A 23,428-nucleotide genomic window follows, 5' to 3' on the forward strand; every position below is an offset into this window, starting at 1 on the left:
CCTGCTGAGCAGGGAGCCCAATGAGGGGCTCGATCCTAGGACCCCAGGATCATGACCTGAGCCAAAGGCAGACAGTCAATGCCCTGGAAAGGGGCTTCTTATGAATAATAAGACTCCCATTTCATCTTCATGGCTCTGAAGCATTTTCAGAAACCAAACACAAGTGGTCAAATATTATAACAAAAATGCTCCCATTGCTCTTATTGCTCAGGAAATTCCAAGCTGTGAGCCAGGAACCTTACTGTGGACAAAGACCAAATATATATTTCTTATTATAAATCAAAATATCACAGCATGGAATGGGTATATTCGGTCATTGTTTTCCCTCAAAGCAAATGGGATTCACAGGATTTGTGCTGATTTGTGAAGATCACCTATTTGTCTCCATCCCATTCATAGAAGAAATCATCTCATCCCATTGAAAATCTAGGCTAATTTGGAAACTCTAATTACTGAGATGCCTCCATTCAACTCAGTAGTAATTTCCACTATCTAAATCACCTCCACTTCCCCCAAAATAAGATAATCTTTCAGATATTTATTTAGTATTCAGATGGTTTCACTTTTTGTTCCAATCCGTGTAGTAATACTTTCTGTAATTGAGAATTCCTTTTATTATTCCTTCACCTTGCTTTGTCTTTTATAAGTCAAGTAATTCTGTCTTCCTTAAGCCATAAAATTTTTTTTACTTAGGGGCACCTGAGTGGCTCAGTCGGTTAAGCGACTACTGTCTCTTGATTTTGGCTCAGGTCATGATCTCAGTGTCCTGGGATCAGCCCCATGTTGAGAGTCTGGTGTCTGGCTCAGCGGGGAGTCGGCTTCAGGATTCTCTCTCTCCCTCTGCCCTCCCTTTCTCCCTCCCAACCCCCCGCACTCACTCTCGTGTGCTCTCTCTCTCATTCTCTCTCTCAAATAAATGAATCTTAAGAAAATCATCTTATTTATTCCAAGCCTTCCATATACAGGCTCTACATGTGTGAAAATTTGCTCAACAGAGGGAAGTCAACACTGAAACTTTAAAGTTACAAGTAATCTGTCCTTTCTGAGAGTTCTTACTCATTTTGATGATTATTGATGAAACATTTGTTCTCTATGGTACTTACCAGAAAGTAATTTTGAAATACCGGCTTTCCCTTCCACTGCCATATGATAGTGTACTGTTTAAAGTGGTTCAGATAAAAATAAAGGTTATTGCTTGGAGTTATAAAATCTTTCAGATATCTTTCATGATATTAAGCTTCTGTGATTTTACAGTTGCAGAAATTACACTGCATTTGTTCTAGTCACAATTTATTATTTTCATATATGTACATACATATGATATATAATTTCTTAATAGGATGCAAATTTTCTCTGTAATTAGTTTTTAAATTTCTGAAAGATTGATGTTTAGAAAATAAAACTGATTCTTGTTTTATCTCACTTCTTTTTGGAATACGTGTATTCTCTATGAGATGTGGATAATAAATTTTGGCAAAGTCCTTTTTAAGGCCTAGCTTTTGTAGCACAGTTCACATGTTTGGTAAGAGCCATTTTTTATACAGAATTGTTAATGCAAATCACCTTATTATTGAAATTTGAAATAGTATTTCTATAAACTGATTCTTTTCAACTTATTAATTTTAATCAAATGTCAGAATTTGATTTGCTAACAATGCTTTATTTATGTTGCATTATGTTTGGTAAGAGCCATTTTTCATACAGAATTGTTAATGCAAATCACCTTATTATTGAAATTTGAAATAGTATTTCTATAAACTGATTCTTTTCAACTTATTAATTTTAATCAAATGTCAGAATTTGATTTGCTAACAATGCTTTATTTATGTTGCATTTTGCACTTAATATACTACCATGGCCTAACTGTTAACATTTAAATAATTTTTTGTTAAACTACAAATAAAGCTAATGGAGCAATAATTTCCTTATATTATGAAAGGATTCAATATTGTGTTTCCCAGACTTTCATTTTATAGATATATGCACAAGCTTGGATTGTCCTAAACAGTATCTGTACAACTGCCTGATCCCTGTGAATGCCCAATGTGAAATTTACTTTGACATAGATACATAGGTATATGTCTTTCTATCATGCAGTCTATAAACTTGTTATGAGTATCCTCTGCTACTTTATTTCTCTGCAGTAATACACTGCACATAAATTGTAGAAGTCCGAATTGAAACAGACTTCATAGGACGTTGCTACAGTGTAGATATTAAAATATGATTCCATATAAATCTACTACATTATATATATATACATATGTAACCCAACTGTAAATAATAAGGAAGCCATTCTGTTGACAGGTCCAAGTGTCATAAAACACATGAACGAAGTTTGAGTGCTTTATTAATATTACCAGAACTACTGAAACTACTTTTTCCTGAGGCCTTGCAAACTGAACATGAATGATGTGACATAAGTTTCAGGGAAATCACCACAAAGCTTATATACAGACAATGTCTGAGCCTGTTGCTGCATGGGTCACTTAAAGAGATCACCAAAGATTCTAAATGCAAACCAGAAAATCTCTCCAATTGCCACTGCTTGCCTTCACTCCATCTAAAGATGCTCCTACCCTGACTTTAGAAATCTCGACTGGCTACCTTTGCAATTCAGAAACTGGTTTATCATTTTCTCCACTCATTAGCCATTGCTTTTCTTTTATTTTCATAGAAATGCCTCTTGTTTAATACCTGATGACTTGAACCATAGGCCCACCTTTGGAAACACACCTGCATCACCACCTCCTGAAATTAGTTTAACAGAACTGACCCATTGTCAGGACTATGATTCCTTCTACGAGATAAATTACCACCTCAGCTCTTAGTATGTGAAGCTTCCAGGGAAGTTTCAGAGAAGGGAACTCTAGGGGCTTAGGGCTATCCAACACAAAATGTTCCACAGTGTCATACTGATTATTTTGAATTAAAGTTACTTAAGAAATGGCCAGTGCAAGAACACTAAGACTTTCCTTTGTCTCCGGAAAGGAGGAAATAAATTCTACATGTGAATGCTACCACTCACACACCAGAAGGCAGAGAGACCACCTCATTGTCAGTGAGAGGGAATTCAGGGCCAAGAATTCTGTATAAACAAATCTTGTTACTTTCACTAATTTACTACCCAGTCCAAATTCTGTTTAAAACCCCTTACTAGGAGCACCTTGGTGGCTCAGGTGGTTAAGCTTCTGCCTTCGGCTCAGGTCATGATCCCAGAGTCCTGGGATCGAGCCCCGCATTGAGCTCCTCATCGGGCTCCCTGCTCAGCAGGAAGCCTGCTTTTCCCTCTCCCACTCCCCCTGCTTGTGTTCCCTCTCTCGCTGTGTCTCTCTCTGTCAAATAAATAAAATCTTTAAAAAAAAAAGAAAAAAGAAAAAGAAAATCCCTTACTAATTACAGCTCCTGAACATAAGAACATAATTGTCCTGCACATTCTTCACAGATTTGTGCTTCTTTTTTTTTAAAGATTTTTATTTATTTATTGAGAGAGAGAGAGAATGGTAGAGAGAGAGCATGAGAGGGAAGAAGGTCAGAGGGAGAGGCAGACTCCCTGCTGAGCAGGGAGCCTGATGCGGGACTCGATCCAGGGACTCCAGGATCATGACCTGAGCCGAAGGCAGTCGCTTAACCAACTGAGCCACCCAGGCACCCCAGATTTGTGCTTCTTTGTCCGAAATGTACAAAAGCTTCCTACCTTGGTCATTCTTTGCATCTCAATTTCATCATCAGTCCTCAGAGCGCATGTAATAAAACGCTGATTTTTCCTTTTGTTAAAAAAACAACACATTACCAGAACTCTATGAATGAATTTAAGGAAAATTGTATGCATACAGTTTTGTTTTATTTTATCATTTTCTAATTCAGTAGCAAAAATTAAAATATCATTTTTCTCACTCTTATTTTTAAGTTAAATGTGCTTAAGATCTCTATAGTAATACTATATTTCATTTTATTTGGACCTGTAATTCCATTTGGACTTTCACATCCAGTCCACAATTGCAACCATCTAAAATATTTTGTATACTTACTGTATTTTAAACATTTTTTACAGTTTGGTTTAATGCAGTGATATAATCTTTTTGATTTTTAATCTTATGATCTTTTTTAAGATTTTATTCATTTATTTATTTGAGAGAGAGAGACAGCATGAGCAGTGGGGAGGAGCAGAGAGGGTAGTAGAAACGGGCTCCCCGCTGAGCAGGTAGCCCGACATGAAGCTCCAACCCAGGACCCTGGGATCATGACCAGAGCCGGAAGCAGATGCTTAACCATCTGAGCCACCCAGGTGCCTGGAGCATGTGACTCTTGTTCTCAGGGTTGTGAGTTCAAGCCCCATGTTGGGTGTAGAGCTTACTTAAAAAAACAAAAAACAAACAAAAAGCCTTTTAAAAAAAAAAGATAAATTTTCAACTCACTTGAGTAAATACCAAAAAGCATGACTGCTGTATCATACAGTATAGTAAGAGTATGTTTAGTTTTGTAAGAAATTGACAAACTGTCTTCCAAAGTGGTTATAACTTTTTGCATTCCCATCGGCCATGTATGAAAGTTACTGTCATTCCACAGCCTCATCAGCATTTGATGTTGTCAGTGTTTAGGATTTTGGCCATTCTGACAGGTGTGTGGTGGAATCTCACTGTTGTTTTAATTTGTATTTCTCTAATGACATAGGATATGGAGCATTTTTTCATATCCTTATCTTCTGTCTGCCTATCATTTTTGATAAGGTGTCTATTCAGGTCTTTGGCCTGTTTTTAGTGGAGTTTTTTGTTTACTTGTTGAGCTTTAAGAGTTCTTTCTATATTTTAGATAACAGTCCTTTATCACATATGTCTTTTGCAAATATTTTTTTAATATTTTAATGAAGTCCAGCTTATCATTTCTTTCATGGATCATGCCTTTCCTGTTATTTATATTTTACTGCCATACCCAAGATTATCTAGATTTTTATTTTATATTATCTTCTCAGAGTTTTATAGTTCTGTGTTCTACATTTATCCATTATGAGTTAAATTTTGTGACGGGTATAAGGTCTGTGTCTAGATTATTTTTTTGCATATGGATGTCCAGTTTTCTTCAGAACCATTTATTGAGAAGACCATCTTTGCTCCATTGTAGTACCTTTGCTCCTTTGTTAAAGGTCAGTTGGCTATATTTATGTATACTTATTTCTGGGATTTCTATTTTTTTCCATTGGCCTGTCTATTCTTTCATCAGTACCACACTGTCTTGATTACTGTAGCCTCATAGTAAGTCTTGAAGTCAGGTAGTCTCAGTCCTCTGACTTTGTCCTTCTCCTTCAATATTGTGTTGGCTAATCTGGATCTTTTGCCTCTCCATATAAATTTTAGAATGAGTTTGTTGATATCAAAAAATAAATTGCTGGGATTTTGACTGGGATTGCAATGACGCTATGGGAAGAAGTGACATCTTGATAATTTTGAGTCTTCCTATCCATGAACATGGAATGTCTCTCTACTTCTTTCTTTCTTTCATCACCGTTTTATAGCTTTCCTCATGTAGATATTGTATTTATTTTGCTAGATTTATAAATTTTATTTTTTTAAAGATTTTGTTTATTTGAGAGAGAGCAAGCACTAGAGAGAGAGAGCAAGCCCAAGTGGGGGCCAGAGGAAGGGGGAGAAGCAGGCTCCCCCCTGAGCAAGGAGCCCGACATGAAGCTCGATCCCAGGACCTCGAGATCATGACCCGAGCCGAAGGGAGATGTTTAACCAACTGAGCCACCCAGGCACCCCACATTTATAAATTTTAAATTTTTGTTAGATTTATTTATAAGTAAATAAATAAATCTTTTTTAAAAAATAAGATTTTGATTAATTTATTTATTTTAGAGAGAGACAGAAAGCATGAGCAGAGGGAGAGACAGAGGAGGAGGGACAGGGAGAGAGAGAATCTCTTAAGAAGACTCCACGCTGAGCACCAAGCCCACATGGGGCTTGATCTCACAACCCAGAGATCATGACCTGGGCCAAACCAAAAGTCAGAGACTTAACCAACTGAGCCACCCAGGTGCTCCTCACCCCCCAAAAATAAATCAAATTAAATTAAATTAATAAACATTTATGTAGCTTTTACTATGCAGTATATACTGAGCACTGAAGGGACTTAAAGGTGAATAGATACTCTAACTTTGCTCTTAAATATTTTTTGTTTTTGTTTTTGTCACTTAGGACTTTTTAGCCACAAATAACAGAATACATGAATACAAGGGGTTTAAAGATAAGAAAATCCAGGGGTGCCTGGGGGCTCAGTTGATGAAGCATCTGACTCTTGATTTCAGCTCAGGTCATGATCTAAGGGTTGTGAGATTGAGCCCCCACGTCAGGCTCCGTGCTCAGTAGGGAGTCTGCTGGAGATTCTCTCTCTTCTTCTCCCTCTCTTCCTGCCCCTCCCCCGCTTGCTCGCTCTCTCACTCTCTCTCTTTCAAATAAATACATCTTAAAAAAAATAAAGATAAGAAAATTCAATATTTTATATTACATGAAATCAGGTGATGAAGATTATATGGGTTAACTGTTCATTTCATCATCAAAATGATAAGAGATTCATGGGCACCTGGGTGGCTCAGTTGGTTAAGCATCTGCCTTTGGCTCAGGTCATGATCCTGGGGTCCTGGGATCAAGCTCCACATTGGGCTCCTTGCTCAGCGTGGAGCCTGCTTCTCCCTCTCCCTCTGCCTGCTGCTCCCCCTGCTTGTGCTCCCTCTCTCTCTCTAATAAATAAATAAAGTCTTTAAAAAAAATGTTAAGAGGGTGCCTGGGTGGCTCAGTTGGTTGAGCAACTGCCTTCAGCTCAGGTTATGATCCTGGATCCTGGGATTGAGTCCTGTGTGGGGCTCCCAGCTCAGTGGGGAGCCTGCGTCTCCCTCTGACCCTTTCCCCTCTCATGCTATTTCTCTCTCTCTCTCTCTCAAAAATAAATAAATAAATAAATAAATAAATAAAATCTTTTTAAAAAATGTTAAGAGATTCATTTTTGCTCAGCTATTCTCAGCCTGCTGGCTTCATTTTAGGTATGTACACTAATAAACCCCAAAAAGCTACTGAAGATCTTACATAACACCTTCATTCAGCTATTCCTGGTGGAAGACAAATGTCATCTCTCCTTGTGCTTCTATTTTTCTGGGAGGCAAATCTTTCCCAGTCCCACACAGCAGAGTTCCCCTTGCATCTTATTTTGAGAATTGCATACCATGCTTGTGGATAGACCAGTCTTTGGTAAAGGAAATGGTACATTCACAAAAAGTGGGGTAAGTAGTGAAGAAGAAAGGAAAAATGACTGTTAGGAAGGCAATCAACAGAGCACTCTCTAGGGTTACAGTATATCAATGGTACTGCTAGTCTAGTGTGAAAGCTGGGGAAATTATGAAATCATAGCATATTAAATCCACCATTAAGTTCATGATCATCTCCCCTCTTCTAGTTACTAATGAGGAAAATGAGACCCAGGTAATCCAATTGAGTACCATCCAATCCGAGGTCCTAGTACTGTGTAGCAGCAGGACTTGCATCTAGTTTACTAGACATCTAGTTACTAGATGATTTCTGCTCCAGCATCCTTTCTATTAAGAGGTTTTCCCCCATTTGTTGGTTTAATTCTCTGTCTTTTGCTAGTCCAGTAGTGCCACATGATCCTCAGAAGAAAGAAATCAAAGATCTAAACAACTGAAGTTCTTTTTGGTTAGATAGATACAGGGGAATCGTTATGTTTTTGAAATATATTTCACATTTGAATCTTGTTTTAAATAAATTTGATTTATTTGAACAATCTTTAAATGTAAGAGTGGCAAAGCATAATTTCTTTTGCTTTTTTCATTGAAATGTATCATAAGGAAAGTTATGAAAATTCTTTCATTTAGAGTTTTATCTGGTTTCCCACTGTATTGTCTTAATTATTAAGTATATTTTTCCTTTGAGATAAATACTTTTTTCATTTACCAAATAAATTATTACTTGCTTATACTATTATATATGTTTTCAAAGAGTTTTTGAAATAACTTTTATAATGTTACCTACTTTAAGTCATGTATACTAAGAAAGGATTCAAAAAATTTTATTAACCCCAGACTTGAGCCTAGAGCGTTCTGCTACTAGTTTTCCCCATTCTCCAAAAAGCCCCCACATTTCCCATCACCCTAGACAGCACTTTTTGGATCAGACCCATAAGCTAGTCCAACACACATAGGGCCAAGTAGGGACATATTTTTCATTTTGAAATTTACCTCCTTAGGCAACAAAAGTGAACCTGAGAATCAAATTCTTTAATTTTGTTTTTATTCTGTTTATCTCTGAAACCATTTCCCTGTGTCTATTGTCTAATGTTTTCTCTATTGAAGAAATGTGAGATCATGGAATATTGGTGAGAAACTCTGGGGTCCTGATATATTTCTTAATTTTCCTCAAATAATAATCACAGGCAACTTTCCTGCAGAGGCAAACCAGCCAACCTATTTTTTACTAACAATCCTCTTCCAAGGCACTTTTATTGGTAAATCTTACTGTTTATTGACCAAACCAAACCAAACAAAACAAAACAACCACCACAACAAAAAAACCCTTTCCTTCTTCCCAAGAAGGAGAGGAGTTTATAAGGAAGTGTGGACTTTGGATTATCTGAGAGGATAGTGTTATTCTCCAATAAATGCTACCAAATATCATCACCTATTTCTACATGACACTTGAAGTCTCTTCTAACATTTTACCACTTGCATTTCTAGGCCAGGCCCAGCTCATTTTCAGTTGCTAACTTGAGTATGTGCCATTAAGACACAGCAAATTTTCATTTCATGGACGTGCAGAAAGATGATGACTCACTTGGTGTCAGTGTGTCTTTTAATCTCTGCCTCATACCAACCTCACTACTCCTTTGCTGTGAATACTTCTCCCCCACTACCTCCACCCTTTTCTAGGATATCTTAGGCACCATATAAACTGACAGAAAGAACTATTCCTTTTTCTGATCCTTGTCCTCCAGTAGGTTGGAGCCTATTTTTGACTCCAACTTACATTTTGGCAACATTTACTGGCCTTGCTATTTGTTATTCCTCTATAGTTTTGGATTTTTTTTTTTTAAGATTTTATTTATTTATTTGACAGAGAGAGACACAGTGAGAGAGGGAACACAAGCAGGAGGAGTGGGAGAGGGAGAAGCGAAGCAGGCTCCCTGCAGAGCAGGGAGCCCGATGCGGGCCTCGATCCCAAGAACCCTGGGATCATGACCTGAGCCGAAGGCAGACGCTTAACGACTGAGCCACCCAGGCGCCCCTATAGTTTTGGATTTTATCTCAAATTTATTCCTACCCCCATCTTTAAGTTACCTTGTTAATCAATATAATTATCATTCCTACCTTACTATATGTCTTTCCTAAGAAAAGTACTCTTCCCAACCACTTCTGTTTGATCTACCTGATTGTTGCGTCATTTCTTGTTCACACACCAAGTCCTTCATTCCGATATCCAGTATCTCCCCAATGTGGCCCTGACACGACTCAGTCTTTTCACTCGCTACTTGTCCCCTCTTATCTCATGCATGATCCAAGTTGTACTTCTTCTTTCTTGAATGTCATTGTGTTACTTATCTCCTTCCATAAAGTGCTTTATATAGCTTGTACAGTTTCGTACATCTTTATGTAGTGTCTTATACAGCTTTTCCTTTCTGAGAGAATACGCCATTTTCCTTGCCCCAAACACAATCTATTCAATATCATAGCACTCTTTAAGGCCCATCTCAAATGCAACCTCCCCCAACGGGTTTTTCATTCAAAACCTCTTGCCATCCTTTTTTCATTTGTCTATTTGCCATTTGAATTTCCCTGGATTATATGATTCTGTAAGAGAGGGATAATGTCTTAGTCACTTTAGTCATTTCTAGACTCTAATATTCTTCTGGGCTCTGAGTGGTTATTATAGAGTTTTGAAGCTGTGAGTTTAGTGTTTCACTTAGAACGCAACTCATTTATCTTTTAGTAATTCTAATTAATCTTTTAACACATAGGGCAAGCTCTTCTGATTTGCTTTCATTTTCCTGTTGGCTCTTTCTACACATCAGTGCTATTGACAATCAGTAACTTAAAAAATAATGTAAAGATTGCTGTACTGTTTTAACTCGTTCTCTGTATTTTAATCATCTGTATGTCTTCTAATTTATATTTTTCTTCCTTGAAAGTGGGTCACTGACATATGTGACCCAAATCCAATCCCCATGCTCATGCTTTCTGACGACATGTCTTTTCATTGTACTGTATATGACACTGTGCTGAGACAGCCATGAATACCTTTGGGACCAAAATAAATGTGAGTGAAACACCTATCTTAAGTTTTTGATATTTCCTTTATAAGCCCCAAATAACAGCAATTATCGATATAATTTTATTAAAATTGAATGACTTAGCAAATGTGCCCCTCCTAGGCCCAGGATTTATGCACAAAAGAAACATTTTATATTTAATAATAATAACCACTTTCAATGAGTCATAGTCCTTTCTTATTTATGAAATTGAGTTTGAGGAGGTAGAAAATGAGAGTTAAGTACTTTTGAAAATCCTACCCCTTCAAGCTACTTGAGACTCATTTCATGCATGAAAGGACTGACACTTTAAGGGGAATCTAGTGATCTGAATATGTTCAGCTTTTCTTTAGTCATTTACACAATTAGATTTCTTTCAAATGAGAATACAAAAACAGGAGTAAAATTGAAAATTCTCCTGACCAGGGTCACCCAATTCTCAGTAAACATTTTTATATACACTGGAATTGTTAAAAGTGTAATTGCATATTTATCAATTTGCAGAAGAAATTGAAAATGAAATTTGAGTCCACTACTGATAACATTTATACAGAATTACATCAATGTTTGCAACTATCATCTTTGGTGAGGAAATACTGTCTCTATTCTTATCTCTATCTTGTCAGGCTACATTAATCTCATTTGTCTTTAAATTATTTGTTCTTTATTAGCATTTAGGAGATATTTTTTAGCATACAATTTTAAATTATTTATATTTATCTAAGATCATCCCTTCTACTAGTTTTCATAAAGTCATTAACCAGATTTATCTGTCTCCCCATGCCTTTTTTCTCAGCACACTATGGGCTGATATAACCTTATTTTGTATAAGTATTTTACAACTTTAATCTGATTCATGTTCATTCCTTTTCTTTGAACTGTTCTATGTATTCTTATTCATACTTTTATTAGGATAAAAAAATTTATTCTTATGTTGAATACTTGTCCATATTGATCTTCAAAATTGTGTTCTGGTGATCTTTAATTTATAACTGTAATCTCTTTGAAAAAATAACTGTGAAACCTGCAGAAGAGTGTGAGTGATGCTTGATAAAGATTCAGTTATAAATTGGGAAAAAACAAATTCTTGTCTCACCTAAATGTGAGACCTGAAACCATAAAAATCCTAGACGAGAACACAGACAGTAACTTCTCTGACATCAGCTGCAGCAACTTTTTTCTAGATAGGTCCCCTGAGCCAAGGAAAACAAAAGCAAAAATAAACTATTGGGACTACATCAAAATAAAACCTTTTGCACAGTGAAGGAAACAATCAACAGAACAAAAAGGCAACCTATGGAATGGGAGAAGATATTTGCAAATGACATATCCGATAAAATATTAGTATCCAAAATATATAAAGAACTTATACAACTCAACACCCAAAAAACAAATAATCCAATTATAAAATGGGCAGAAGAAAAAAATAAAAGTGAAAAATTCTCAGAACACATGAATAGACATTTCTCTAAAGAACACATCCAGATGGCCAAGAGACACATGAAAAGATGCTCAACATCACTCATCATCAGGGAAATGCAAATCAAAACCACAATGAGATATCACCTCACACCTGTCAGAATGGCTGAAATCATGTGTTGGTGAGGATGTGGAGAAAGGGGAACCCTCTTGCACTGTTGGTGGGAATGCAAACTGGTGCAGCCACTGTGGAAAACAGTACAGAGGTTCCTCCAAAAGTTAAAAATAGAACTACCCTGTGTTCTAGCAATTGGGTATTTACTAGGTATTTACCTAAAGAATGCAAAAACACTAATTCAAAGGGATACATGCACCCCTATGTTTAGAGCAGCATTATTTACAATAGCCAAGATTTGGAAGTAGCCCAAATGTCCATTGATTGATGAACAGAATAAGAAGTGGTATAATTATACAATGGAATATTATTCAGCCATAAAAAAGAATGAAATCTTGACATTTGCAATTACATGGATGGAGCTAGAGAATATAATACTAAGCAAAATAAGTCAGTCAGAGAAAGACAAATACTATTTCACTCATATGTGGAATTTAAGAAACAAAACAAATGAGCAAAGGGGGAAAAGAGAGAGAGAGAGAGAGAGAAAGAGAAGCTAAGAAACAGACTCTTAACTTTAGAGAACAAACTGATGGTTACCAGAGGGGAGGTGGGTGGGGGGATGGGTGATATAGGTGATGGGGATTAAGGAGTGCACTTGTCATTATAAGCACTGGGTGATTAAAATAAAAACTGAAGGGGCATCTGGGTGAGTCAGTTAAGCATCTGAGTCTTGATTTCGGCTCAGATCATGATCTCAGGGTTGTGAGATCAAGCCCCACATTGGGATCCACACTGGGCATGGAGCCTGCTTAAGATTCTCTCTCTCCCTCTCCTTCTACCCCTCCCCACCTATTCTCCCTCTCTAAAAAAAAAAAATAATAATAAATATAAATAAATAAAAACTGTAAAAAAAAAAAGAGGAGAGAATCTGATGTTAGTTTTCAAGTGTCAAAATATTACAGGTGTATGAATGTGGGTGTGTGTGGGTAGGTGTACACATATGTGTGCAAAAGTGTAAAAAAAAAAAAAAAACCCTTTAATTGCTCTGCCTGGGTGTTTCAGTCAGTTAAGCATCTGCCTTCAGCTCCGGTCATGATCCCAGGGTCCTGGGATTGAGTCCCACATCGGACTCCTTGCTCAGCAGGGAGTCTGCTTCTCCCTTGGCCTGCTGCTCCCCCTGCTTGTGCTCTTTCTCTCTCTCTCTGACAAATAAATAAATAAAATCTTTTTTAAAAAGTTAAAAAAAACTTTAATTAATCTTATTACTGACCTGTTTTTATTGATTAAATTTTTCTACATTCAGAAGTTGTCCTATATTTTTATTCTAAATTTTTGCTAGTACAGCTATTAAAGAAGAATACTCAATCAAAATATTGATATAAGGAATAAAGTATTTAAATTAAGCTTGGCATAAAGATGATTAAAGAGAAGATATATATATAACACAGCATCATGTATATACATGTTATGGTTTCCCCCTGCTCCTCCTTTTTTTTCTTTTTCTTTGAATATTGGTTTGAGGAACACCAAAATGATTATGAAAAAGTTGGCTGGAAGAAGCAATCTCTACACTTACCCTAAGATCTTTTTGCTCGTAGGAGTGGGCAAGGCAATATGAGGAGTGATTGACAGAGGCACAGAAGTGGCCTTTGGTAGATTATGGGCTTTCCCAAAATCTCCTCCTTAGGCTAGCTCATTTCTTCTCAACTTCTCTGATAAGGCTATCTTGGGATATTTATTTTAATACACCGATTTCTGGGCCCCATTCCACATCAACTGAATCAGACTCTCCACAAGGAGGGGCCTGGGAATCTGTGCTTTCTCTTCAAATATGTATGTTTTGAAAGGCAAAATGAGAAGACTTAGACTTTTTAAGTTGTATAATTCTGATTATAATGATTTTTCATGATGGAAAAAGGGAGAAGAATTTTTTGTGGTCATGTGGATTTTGGTGCATTAGAATTCGAAATAATTCTTGTTTCATTTATTTCAGAGTCATTTTGGTGGAATCCTGAACATTTGTATCTTTACCATAACAATGAACTGAATCTGGACAATTAGTTAACCACATGAACCACTGGTAAAAATTTTTATTTTATAAACTGCTAATTATCAGAGAGATTTCAGTATAATTTGCACCAAATAAATTTAATCTAAATTTACAAATTCAATTTATTCAAATAATTTATATTATTCACACTTTTATTCAAATATATCTGTTTATGTGTTACTAGGTTCATGTGCATGGTAACCGAATAAATATGCAACTGATAACACTAATATTTAAACTTCTTCTATCTGATTTGTGAAGTCAGTGTTCATAGTTTAGAAAGAGTCATTGAATTCTGAATATGGAAGTAGGGTTTTTAAAACTTAAATTGCTTTATAATTCTAATATCTTTATTTTTTTTTTAAGATTTTATTTATTTGAGAAAAAGAGAAACAGTGTGAGTGAGCATGAGCAGGGGTGAAGGGGGGCAGAGGGAGAAGCAGACCCCCAGGACCCTGGGATCATGACTGAAGCCAAAGGCAGTCGCTTAACTGACTGAGCCACCCAGGCACTCCATAATTCTAATATCTTTTATTTATTTTTTTATTAAAGATTTTTATGTATTAATTTGTCAGAGAGAGAGAGAGCACAAGCAGGGGGAGGAGCAGAGGGAGAGGGAGAAGCAGGCTCCTCACTGAGCAAGGAGCCAGATGTGGGTCTCGATCCCAGGACCGTGGGATCATGACCTGAGCCGAAGGCAGACGGTTAATGACTGAGCCACCCAGGCGTCCTTCTAATATCTTTTAAACTACAGAAAACTATCAAGGGTGAAACAGATTAAGAAGTATTGATATGACAATTATGGAATGGCAAGACAAAAGAAAATAATGTAGATTTATATTAATGAATTCGATTGATATATTAGCCTTTATCACTATGCCATTAGTATATTTTACACCCTTTGTTTCTGTCTGTGTGATCCCTTTAGATGTAAAAATGGCTCAACAGGTAAAAGTTGGGGTAATTTTGATTACATGGGACTTCCCAACGTTAAAGTCATCTGAAATCATTACAATGCTTGGGCCAATCTTGCTAAGATTAAAATTAATGTATTTTAATTTCCAAAAGTGAATTGAACTTAAGCCAATATTTTTTTTTAAAGATTTTATTTATTTATTTGAGAGAGAGAATGAGATAGAGAGAGAGCACGAGAGGGGAGAGGGTCAGAGGGAGAAGCAGACTCCCCGCTGAGCAGGGAGCCCGATGCGGGACTCGATCCCGGGACTCCAGGATCATGACCTGAGCCGAAGGCAGTCGCTTAACCAACTGAGCCACCCAGGCGCCCCTTAAGCCAATATTTTTAAGAAATTCTAAAGATTGTATAGATGTTTGATTTCTCTACTGGTTGTTCTGTGAGAAAAGTTGTTAAAGAAGATACCATTTGCTCTCAGTGCATTTGCTTTATTGAATGCTCATGTTATGCTTAACTAGGGCTTTCAAAGCCTTGCTTTCTCTTTTGACTTTAGTAAACAATACAACATGAATTAATAAGTTGAGCTTTAATACTATACCATACCATACCACACTACATATCATACTATAACATATCATACCAGGAGATTTTAGATATCTTATGTTAACTTATTTGTAGATATCAAATACTATTATTGCCAAACACTCAGTAAACAGTTCATCTAGAAATCTAACTTTTCAGTCCCTTGCATCTTCTTAACTAAATGGTTGCTTTATGGTATAGGTTTCACCTGAGTTGTCTCAAAAGATTTTCTTTACTTGTACTTTTGAATAATTTACAGTATCACATATTAAACTAGAGTCAAACTTCAAAGCAGTGCTGTAGGTATCTTTGAGCATAAGAAACAAAATATTGACTCAGTTTAATGAACAGCAAAATTAAGTCTACTTTCACAATTTGGGATGCAATATAAGAATTCTGTCTCACAGACTTTACCATGTTTGTTTCTTTATATCATGTTCTGGAATGTATTTGACTAGATCCAAAGTTCCAAAGTTACTGAAGCCATAGACACTAAAGTTACAGGTAGAGGTATTTTTCTTGTTATGGTATATCTGCCAAGCCAAAAATAAAATAGAAATCACGAGTTTAAAAATATTTATAATTTAATTTTGGCAGGAAAGGAAACCTTAGAAGTACTCATCTAAAATAATTACCAAGTCAACATGAAGTAAAGCTTAAGAAGTGTGTCTACCATGGTCTCAAGATTTATTATTTTTTCTCATATAGTCTCTTCCACTTATATTACTGAACTTTCTCAGTTCTCTCAACCCTCCCTGTGATAAAAGAAACATAAAGTTGGTGAAACATTGAGTGAGGGAGTCATGATCCAGCATAAGTCAGGAAGAACATGATCCAACATAGTGGAGTCAATCTCCTGCCGATTGACCTCCAAAGAATAAGACAGAGCCATTAGTTTAAAGGATTAAGGATTTACTCCATATACCTCTGTGAAGATTATCACCCAGATCAAAGGCAAAGGTGGGACTTACAAAGGAAAAGCTACAAAATTTCTCGAGGAAAAGGGACTGACCAGTTTATACAAGTCCTTGGTTTGTCATTTTATGACTGACATGGACGGCTGAGCCCCAAATCCTATGATGAATTAAGATAGAGTAATCACAAGTTCACTAAAAGGTTGATTTCTCTGAAATGCTAGAGTTTCTTCATTTTCTGGGATCCTGACTATTTGGTTTATGACACCTCCAGGCTCTGGGTCATGCAGCAGGAAAATCCCTATGTACTTACCGAAAATTTCCACAACTCCAACCATCATATCCACGTTCTGGACAGCAGCAGAAAAAGAGGAAGGATGGTGGAAAGAATGTGCCCTCTCCATTTTGAAAACCTTTGCAAAAATTCAACACAGCACTTCTGCTTATAGTCCAGGGGCCAAATCTTAATCAGATGACTGAACCCAGCTAGAACGAAGACTGAGAAACCTCTCTCTCCTCCTCACATGACTAAATAAAATCAAAGTTTTGTCATTGAGGAGGAAAGGACAAATAGTTATTTGGGTGAGAAGTCAACAGTCTCCTTCACAAGGGCACACAAAAAGAGTTTTATCGCAAACAGCACAAAGTTATCTAATATTTCATCAATCTGCTTCCATTGGCATAATGAGGCCTTTTGATCTTTAAATATTTCTTAATAAAATAATACTTAGCAATGTTACAAGATCACAGTTTTCTTAAAGCTCTTATTATTATCTGCCTTTGAAGAAAATTCCAGGCACAAATAAGATGTAAGAATGCACATTTAAAATCATGACTAGGGGGTGCCTAGTCATTAAGCATCTGCCTTCGGCTCAGGTCATGATCTCAGGGTCCTGGAATCGAGCCCCGCATGGGGCTCCCTGCTCAGTGGGGAGCCTGCTTCTCCCTCTCCCACTCCCCCTGCTTGTGTTCCCTCTCTCGCTGTGTCTCTCTGTCAGATAAATAAATAAAATCTTTAAAAAATAAAAAAATAAAATCATGACTAGAATGGAAGTCCTGTATAGTATCTTTATGGTCACTTTTTTATGTAATCTAAAATGTAATAACATTACATTGTCTCAACAAAAACCCCTGGTCTGATCTCTAGGTCTAACCCAAAAGGTAACACTGGGAAATAAGAAAAGGTTAAAAATAAATCCCCATAAACTGATTGGATTAATATTAGAACTTTTAAAAAATATTCATGTTCTTTTCTTTTGAGGCACATGGTAATATTGCACTTCCTTACCAATGTTGAGGCTATATATGAACATATAAGTTCTTTGGTCGAAAAAAAAAGTGCTGTACGTTATTTGCAAATTAAGTATCATTGGGTGATTTTTCAGATTCTCCTTCCCTGCCACATGTAAAAACTGATCCTCGCTCAGCATGGGTGTACCTTCTGAGTGTACCTCTGAGTGTACCTTCTCCATCTATGATGAACATGTAGTATGAGCAAGAATTAAACTATTATGTGAGCCCACTGATTTTGTATGTTATTTGTTGCTGAAACATGATGTGTCCCAAAGGATATATTTTCTCTTCTCAAATAAACTTTATGGTACTGAAATTATCTTTCAGGTGTTGTTAAAAATATAATAGAAACGTTATTAAAAAATTAAAACATCTCTATAAATTGTTCTTTATAAGTGATAGATAAATATTTTTTAAAAATTTAAGGGCACCTGGCTAGCTCAATTGGAAGAGCATGCAACTCTTAGTCTTGGGTTGAGAGTTTGAGCCCCACGTTGGGTGTAGAGATTACTAAAAAATAACTAAACTTTAAAAAATTTAAATAGTGTAGAAGGTAGACTTTATATTCATCACACATTTTACTTTATGAGAATATGAAGCATTCACATAAGCAAGAAGAGTTAACAAATTCTTGTTCTAATTAATCCCAAAAGAATTGCTTGGCAAGGACCAGTTTTAGGCACAATTTAAAAATGACTGATGGATCAGCTATGCTCAGAAATGACCCCTTTGAAAATAATTTTCTACACTAATATGATTTGCTCTTCTTTCCAGCAATATTAACTTATGTACTCATTCAACAAATACATACTAGATGGTATCTCAAGCACTCTTTCGTACTAAAGAATACAGTGATGAGTCAGTTATATCTGGTCCTCAAGGAGCCCAACATCAAGTAGAAAAAAATAGACAAATATTTCAGTTACACAAGGCAGGATGCTTTCAGTATTATATGTTATTTGAAAAAAAATGATCTATGAGTTGATAAAAAAAGAATATCACTAGATATTAAAGAGAACTTCGTGGAAGAGGAAAAGATATTTAAGGAGAATTATGAGGTACTAAACCCTTTTTTCATGTATATACTGTACTCTATTGTTTTTATTTATCGTATACAAATGGGGCTTTGAAAAATGAATAAGATCTTGATGGCCAGAATCTAGAGAAGAAGGGAAAGATGTTCCCTTCAAGGAAAGGGAACACAGAAAGAATAACAAAAAGCAATGGGGACACAACAAAGGGGTAGCACCAGCAATTATGTTTGTGCATATGGACCACAGGGTTGGCATAGGAAAGCGTGAATGAAGGCTGAAAAGGTGTTGAAGTGTTTATCATTCTGCACTGTAATTATTTCTTGCAGGCCTGCATTTTGTGGACGAAATGGTACATGAGCTTAGGGGCTTCATCATTCATCCTATGACCCAGAGTAGCTTGACCCAGAATAGTCAGCCAAGTGAAAGAATGCTATAGTGGAGATTTTTATGTGGGTCCTGACCCTTACTAAAAGCCCACTAAAAGCTGGATTCTGGAGAGCCATGATTTTAAAATATTTCCTCCTACTGCACTGAATTAGCAATTAGAATTAGGCAAGTCTCTAAGGAAACTAGAGCAGATCACAGGCCAAGTGCACATACTAAGTACAGGAGTCTCCTCTCATCCACCAAGACTCCTAGCGGATACCTGGAACCACGGATAGTGCTGAAACCTACATATACTATGTTTTTTCTTTAATTGAAGAAGGGTTGACATACAATATTATATTAGTTTCAGGTGTAACACATCGTGGTTTGACAATTACGTACACTATAAAATGCTCACCATAGTAAGTGTTGTTAACGTCTGTCACTATACAAGGTTATTACAATATTCCCTATGCTTTTCATTCCTGTGACTTAATTATTCTATAGCTGGAAGTTTGTATTTCACCTATCCCTCCACCCCCCCTTACTATGTTTCTTCCTATACACACATGCGCGTGATAAAGTTTAATTTATAAATTAGGCACAGTAAGAGATTAACAACCATACTAATAATAAAATCAAACCAACCTAACAAAATGCTATAAATGCTATAATAAAAGGAATGTGAATGTGAATGTGGTCTTTCTCAAAATATCTTATTATACGTACTCACCTTTCTTACGATGATGTGAGATGATAAGATGCCTATGTGATGAGCTGAAGTGAGGTGAATGACGCAGGCACTGTGACGTGGCAGTAGGCTACTATTGACTTCTAATGATTCGTCAGAAAGCGAATCATCTGCTTCCCGTTGACTGCAGGTAACTGAAACCCGGGAAGCGAAACCGCGGAAGCGAAACTGCCGATAAGAGGGGACGGCAGCTGCACCTGTGTGGCTCAGCCTGTTGAGCCTCTGACTCTTGGTTTCGGCTGGGGTAGGGATCTCAGGGTCCTGATCTCAGGGTTTGTGGCGTTGGGCCCTGCACTCAGCGCGAGGTCTCCTTGTCCCTCTTCCTGTGCTCCACCCTGCCCCCAATTGTTCGCGCTCTCTCTCAAATAAATAAAATCTTTATTTTTAAAAAAGGGGACTGTAATAATTTGCTTTGATCCTCTTGCTCTAGGTCAGAGTTTCTTAACTTTTTTTATGCCATCAGCCTCTTTGGCAGTTTGGTGAAGCCTATGCCTCTTCACAGAATAAGGTGTTCATACATAAATACTTAAAATAAGATGCAAGGATTATAGGGGTGCCTGGGTGGCTCAGTCAGTTAAGCATCTGACTCTGGATCTCAGCTCAGGTCTTGATCTCAGGGTCATGAGTTCAAGCTCTGCATTGGGCTCCACGCTGGGAGTGAAGCCCACTTAAAAAAAAAAAAATGCAAGGATTATAGAAAAAACTAGTAATATTCCAATAGGTTATCAAAAAGTGAAAAATAATATATTAAAATATGTATTTCTTATTTAACACAATGCATAATAAGATCTTATGATGGGGCTAATATAACTGTCATACTTTAAAGGTAGTGATAGTGATAAATATAGACAATATTTCAAGATATCTTTAACAACTGAAATGTGATATAAACATGTATGTAGTTTTGTGGTGACCAAGTTATAGGCACAACCAATACCACTGTGGTTTGGGAATGCTATATTGCAGCCAAAAGTCGATGAAAATAAAGATGGGATTTCGCATATCCACTCTGTTCTTGGACCCCAGGTTAGAGCCCCTTGCTTAAGATAACTCAGTGTTGGGTGCCTGGGTGGCTCAGTTGGTTAAGCGACTGCCTTCGGCTCAGGTCATGATCCTGGAGTCCCGGGATCGAGTCCCGGGATCGAGTCCCGCATCGGGCCCCGCATTGGGCTTCCTGCTCAGCAGGGAGTCTGCTTCTCCCTCTGACCCTTTTCCCTCTCATGCTTTCTATCTCTCATTCTCTCTCTCTCTCAAATAAATAAATAAAATCTTAAAAAAAAAAGATAACTCAGTGTTGGGGCGCCTGGGTGGCTCAGTCGTTAAGCATCTGCCTTCAGCTCAGGTCATGATCCCAGGGTCCTAGGATCGAGCCCCGTATCGGGCTCCCTGTTCAGCGGGAAGCCTGCTTCTCCCTCTCCCACTCCCTCTGCTTGTGTTCGCTCTCTCGCTGTGTCTCTCTCTGTCAAATAAATAAATAAAATCATAAAAAGAAAAGAGAGAATTCAATGTCCCAGAGGCAAAGTGGTACAAAATGTAGCAAACATCCCATTTTTACTACCCTCTAGATAGCCTCTTGGGTATGTATATGAAAATATCTCTATTCTTTTTTTTTTTTTTTTTTGCTCTGTTCACTTTGTGTATGATCTTTCTTATAAATGTTAAAATATCCTACTATTATGTCTATGACAGCTTTAAAGTAAGGTGTACATCAAACCCTCAAAATACATATAAGTATGTGGGGGGATACATATAAATATCAGGTGTTGTTCTTTACTTTAAAAAAAAGGTATTAATTTAAACTGCCAATCAAAATATCTGCAAGTAGAAGACACAGAATAACAGATGAGTTGGGATATGTAATCTCATTGAGAAGGTTGTTCAGAAAGATGGTATTATTCATAAAAATCAAATGGAGAAAATGAGAAGATGTTGTGAAAAGAACTTTTCTTGGAAATAGCCAATATATGTATACAACACCAAATTCAGGCAAAAGTAGATGTCTGGGTAAGCAAATCTTTTCTCTTTATTTTTCTTTTTAAAGGAAATAGATCAAGTAAACAGTGCCTGAGCAGCCAAATATTAATTGACAGCTTGTTGAGCAAAGCGATTAGAAATACTAAGAGAAGAGTAACTGGACTAGAGTTGATGGGTTCTAAAACCAAAGAATCTTTTAAGGGAGATAGCTGTCATCTCCTAATTAATTTTCAGAAATGCAACCAGAATTTACAGCTGCAGAATACTCCTTATAGCTTTATGAGGAAAAAAAACAAAAAACAAATGTGGGAAGCAAAAGCTGATAAAATTTTTCAAGAAAGCATCATTTTGGGGGGGCACCTGGCTGGCTCAGTCAGAAGAGCATATGACTCTTGATCCCAGAGTTGTGAGTTCAAGCCCCACATTGGCTTAGAGATTAAGGAAAAAAAAAAGAAAAGAAAAGAAAGCATCATTTTTGGAGAGAGTATCTATTTAGTCCTAACTTTTGACCACCTATTTTTAGTCTTTTGATTAGATTTATTATTATTATTACCATCATCATTATTACATTATCAAATTTATTCTTCTCTTCCCTGTTTGAAAGTGAAGATGTATCATTTTACTGAAAAAGTGAGTGGTAGAAATATGAATGATTGTTAATTTCCTTTTTGGATTTTTCTCATGTTCTAAATCTTTAAAATAATATAAAAGATCAAATGATATATGAAATACATCTGTGGTCTTTGCATATCATGTAGGTAGCCATAATTTTTAAGAATCTATAAGATTTAGTGAAGATAAAGAATTGTTTTTGAGTTTTGTGTCATCAATGTTGTTTACCTTTTTACTTACGACAATGACACTGGGAATAGCCCTGAACATGATAATGCTGAGGGTTGTTGCCATTCCCCAAATGCTTTAAGAACCTGTGAGTACCTCAGGCAAAAGCTTTTATTTGTCTTCACGCCTAACATTTTTTTAAAAGATTTTATTTATTTATTTATTTATTTAGAGAGAGCAGGGTGGGCGGGGGGACAAGGCAGAGGGAGCCCGACGCAGGGCCCAGTGTCACAACCCTGAAATCATGACCTGAGCCAAAATTAAGAGTCAGATGCTTAACTGACTGAGCCACCCAGGTGCCCCTTCATGTCTGACTTTTATGTGCATAGCATATCAGTAAATGAAATATTCAACAAAAGATGGTTATGACAATAGACAGAATGCCAAGCCCTGGGGATTGCTGGCGGGGTTGGAGGCCCAAGGGCTGGTCCTCAGCCTTCCCTGTTCATGACCCTTTGGAGGACTCTGCCCACATCTTTCTTTTCACTGTGAGTCCTATTTGCTTTACATGTACAATAAATGTATTTAGATAAATGACTTTTAGGTGACAAGTATCACCATGTTTAAAATTATAAGGAGAACACAGATTTATTTTGTTTTATGAAATAACTGAAGATTTAGAAAAGATGGATAGAATGATGGCTAAGACAAGGGATACAGGAATGTTCTGGTTATCTCTAGCTACAGAACAAACCACCCCAAATGTAGTGGCTTAAACGAAGAAAATCAATTATGATTATTATCTCTCACACTTCTGGGGTGACTGGGCTCAGCTTGGTGCCTCTTGCTCAGAGCCTTTCCTGCAGTTCTGGTCAGATAGAGGCTGGGGCTTGAATCATCCCAAAGGTTTTCTCACTCACATGTCT

General features: G+C 36.8%; 1 protein-coding gene across 1 annotated transcript in view; it reads right to left on the bottom strand.

Moving 5' to 3' along the window:
• The window catches only part of MAGEB16 (MAGE family member B16), a 96,932-nt gene extending 93,172 nt beyond the window's left edge, over positions 1-3,760 (bottom strand). The window contains exon 1 of the mRNA XM_027608483.1: positions 3,698-3,760. Coding sequence (XP_027464284.1) covers positions 3,698-3,715 — 18 coding nt within the window. The 5' untranslated portion in view covers positions 3,716-3,760. The remainder of the gene's footprint in view (positions 1-3,697) is intronic.
• Positions 3,761-23,428: the final 19,668 nt, after the last annotated feature.

The sequence above is a fragment of the Zalophus californianus genome, chromosome X, assembly GCF_009762305.2.
Source record: "Zalophus californianus isolate mZalCal1 chromosome X, mZalCal1.pri.v2, whole genome shotgun sequence".
NCBI lineage: Eukaryota > Metazoa > Chordata > Mammalia > Carnivora > Otariidae > Zalophus > Zalophus californianus.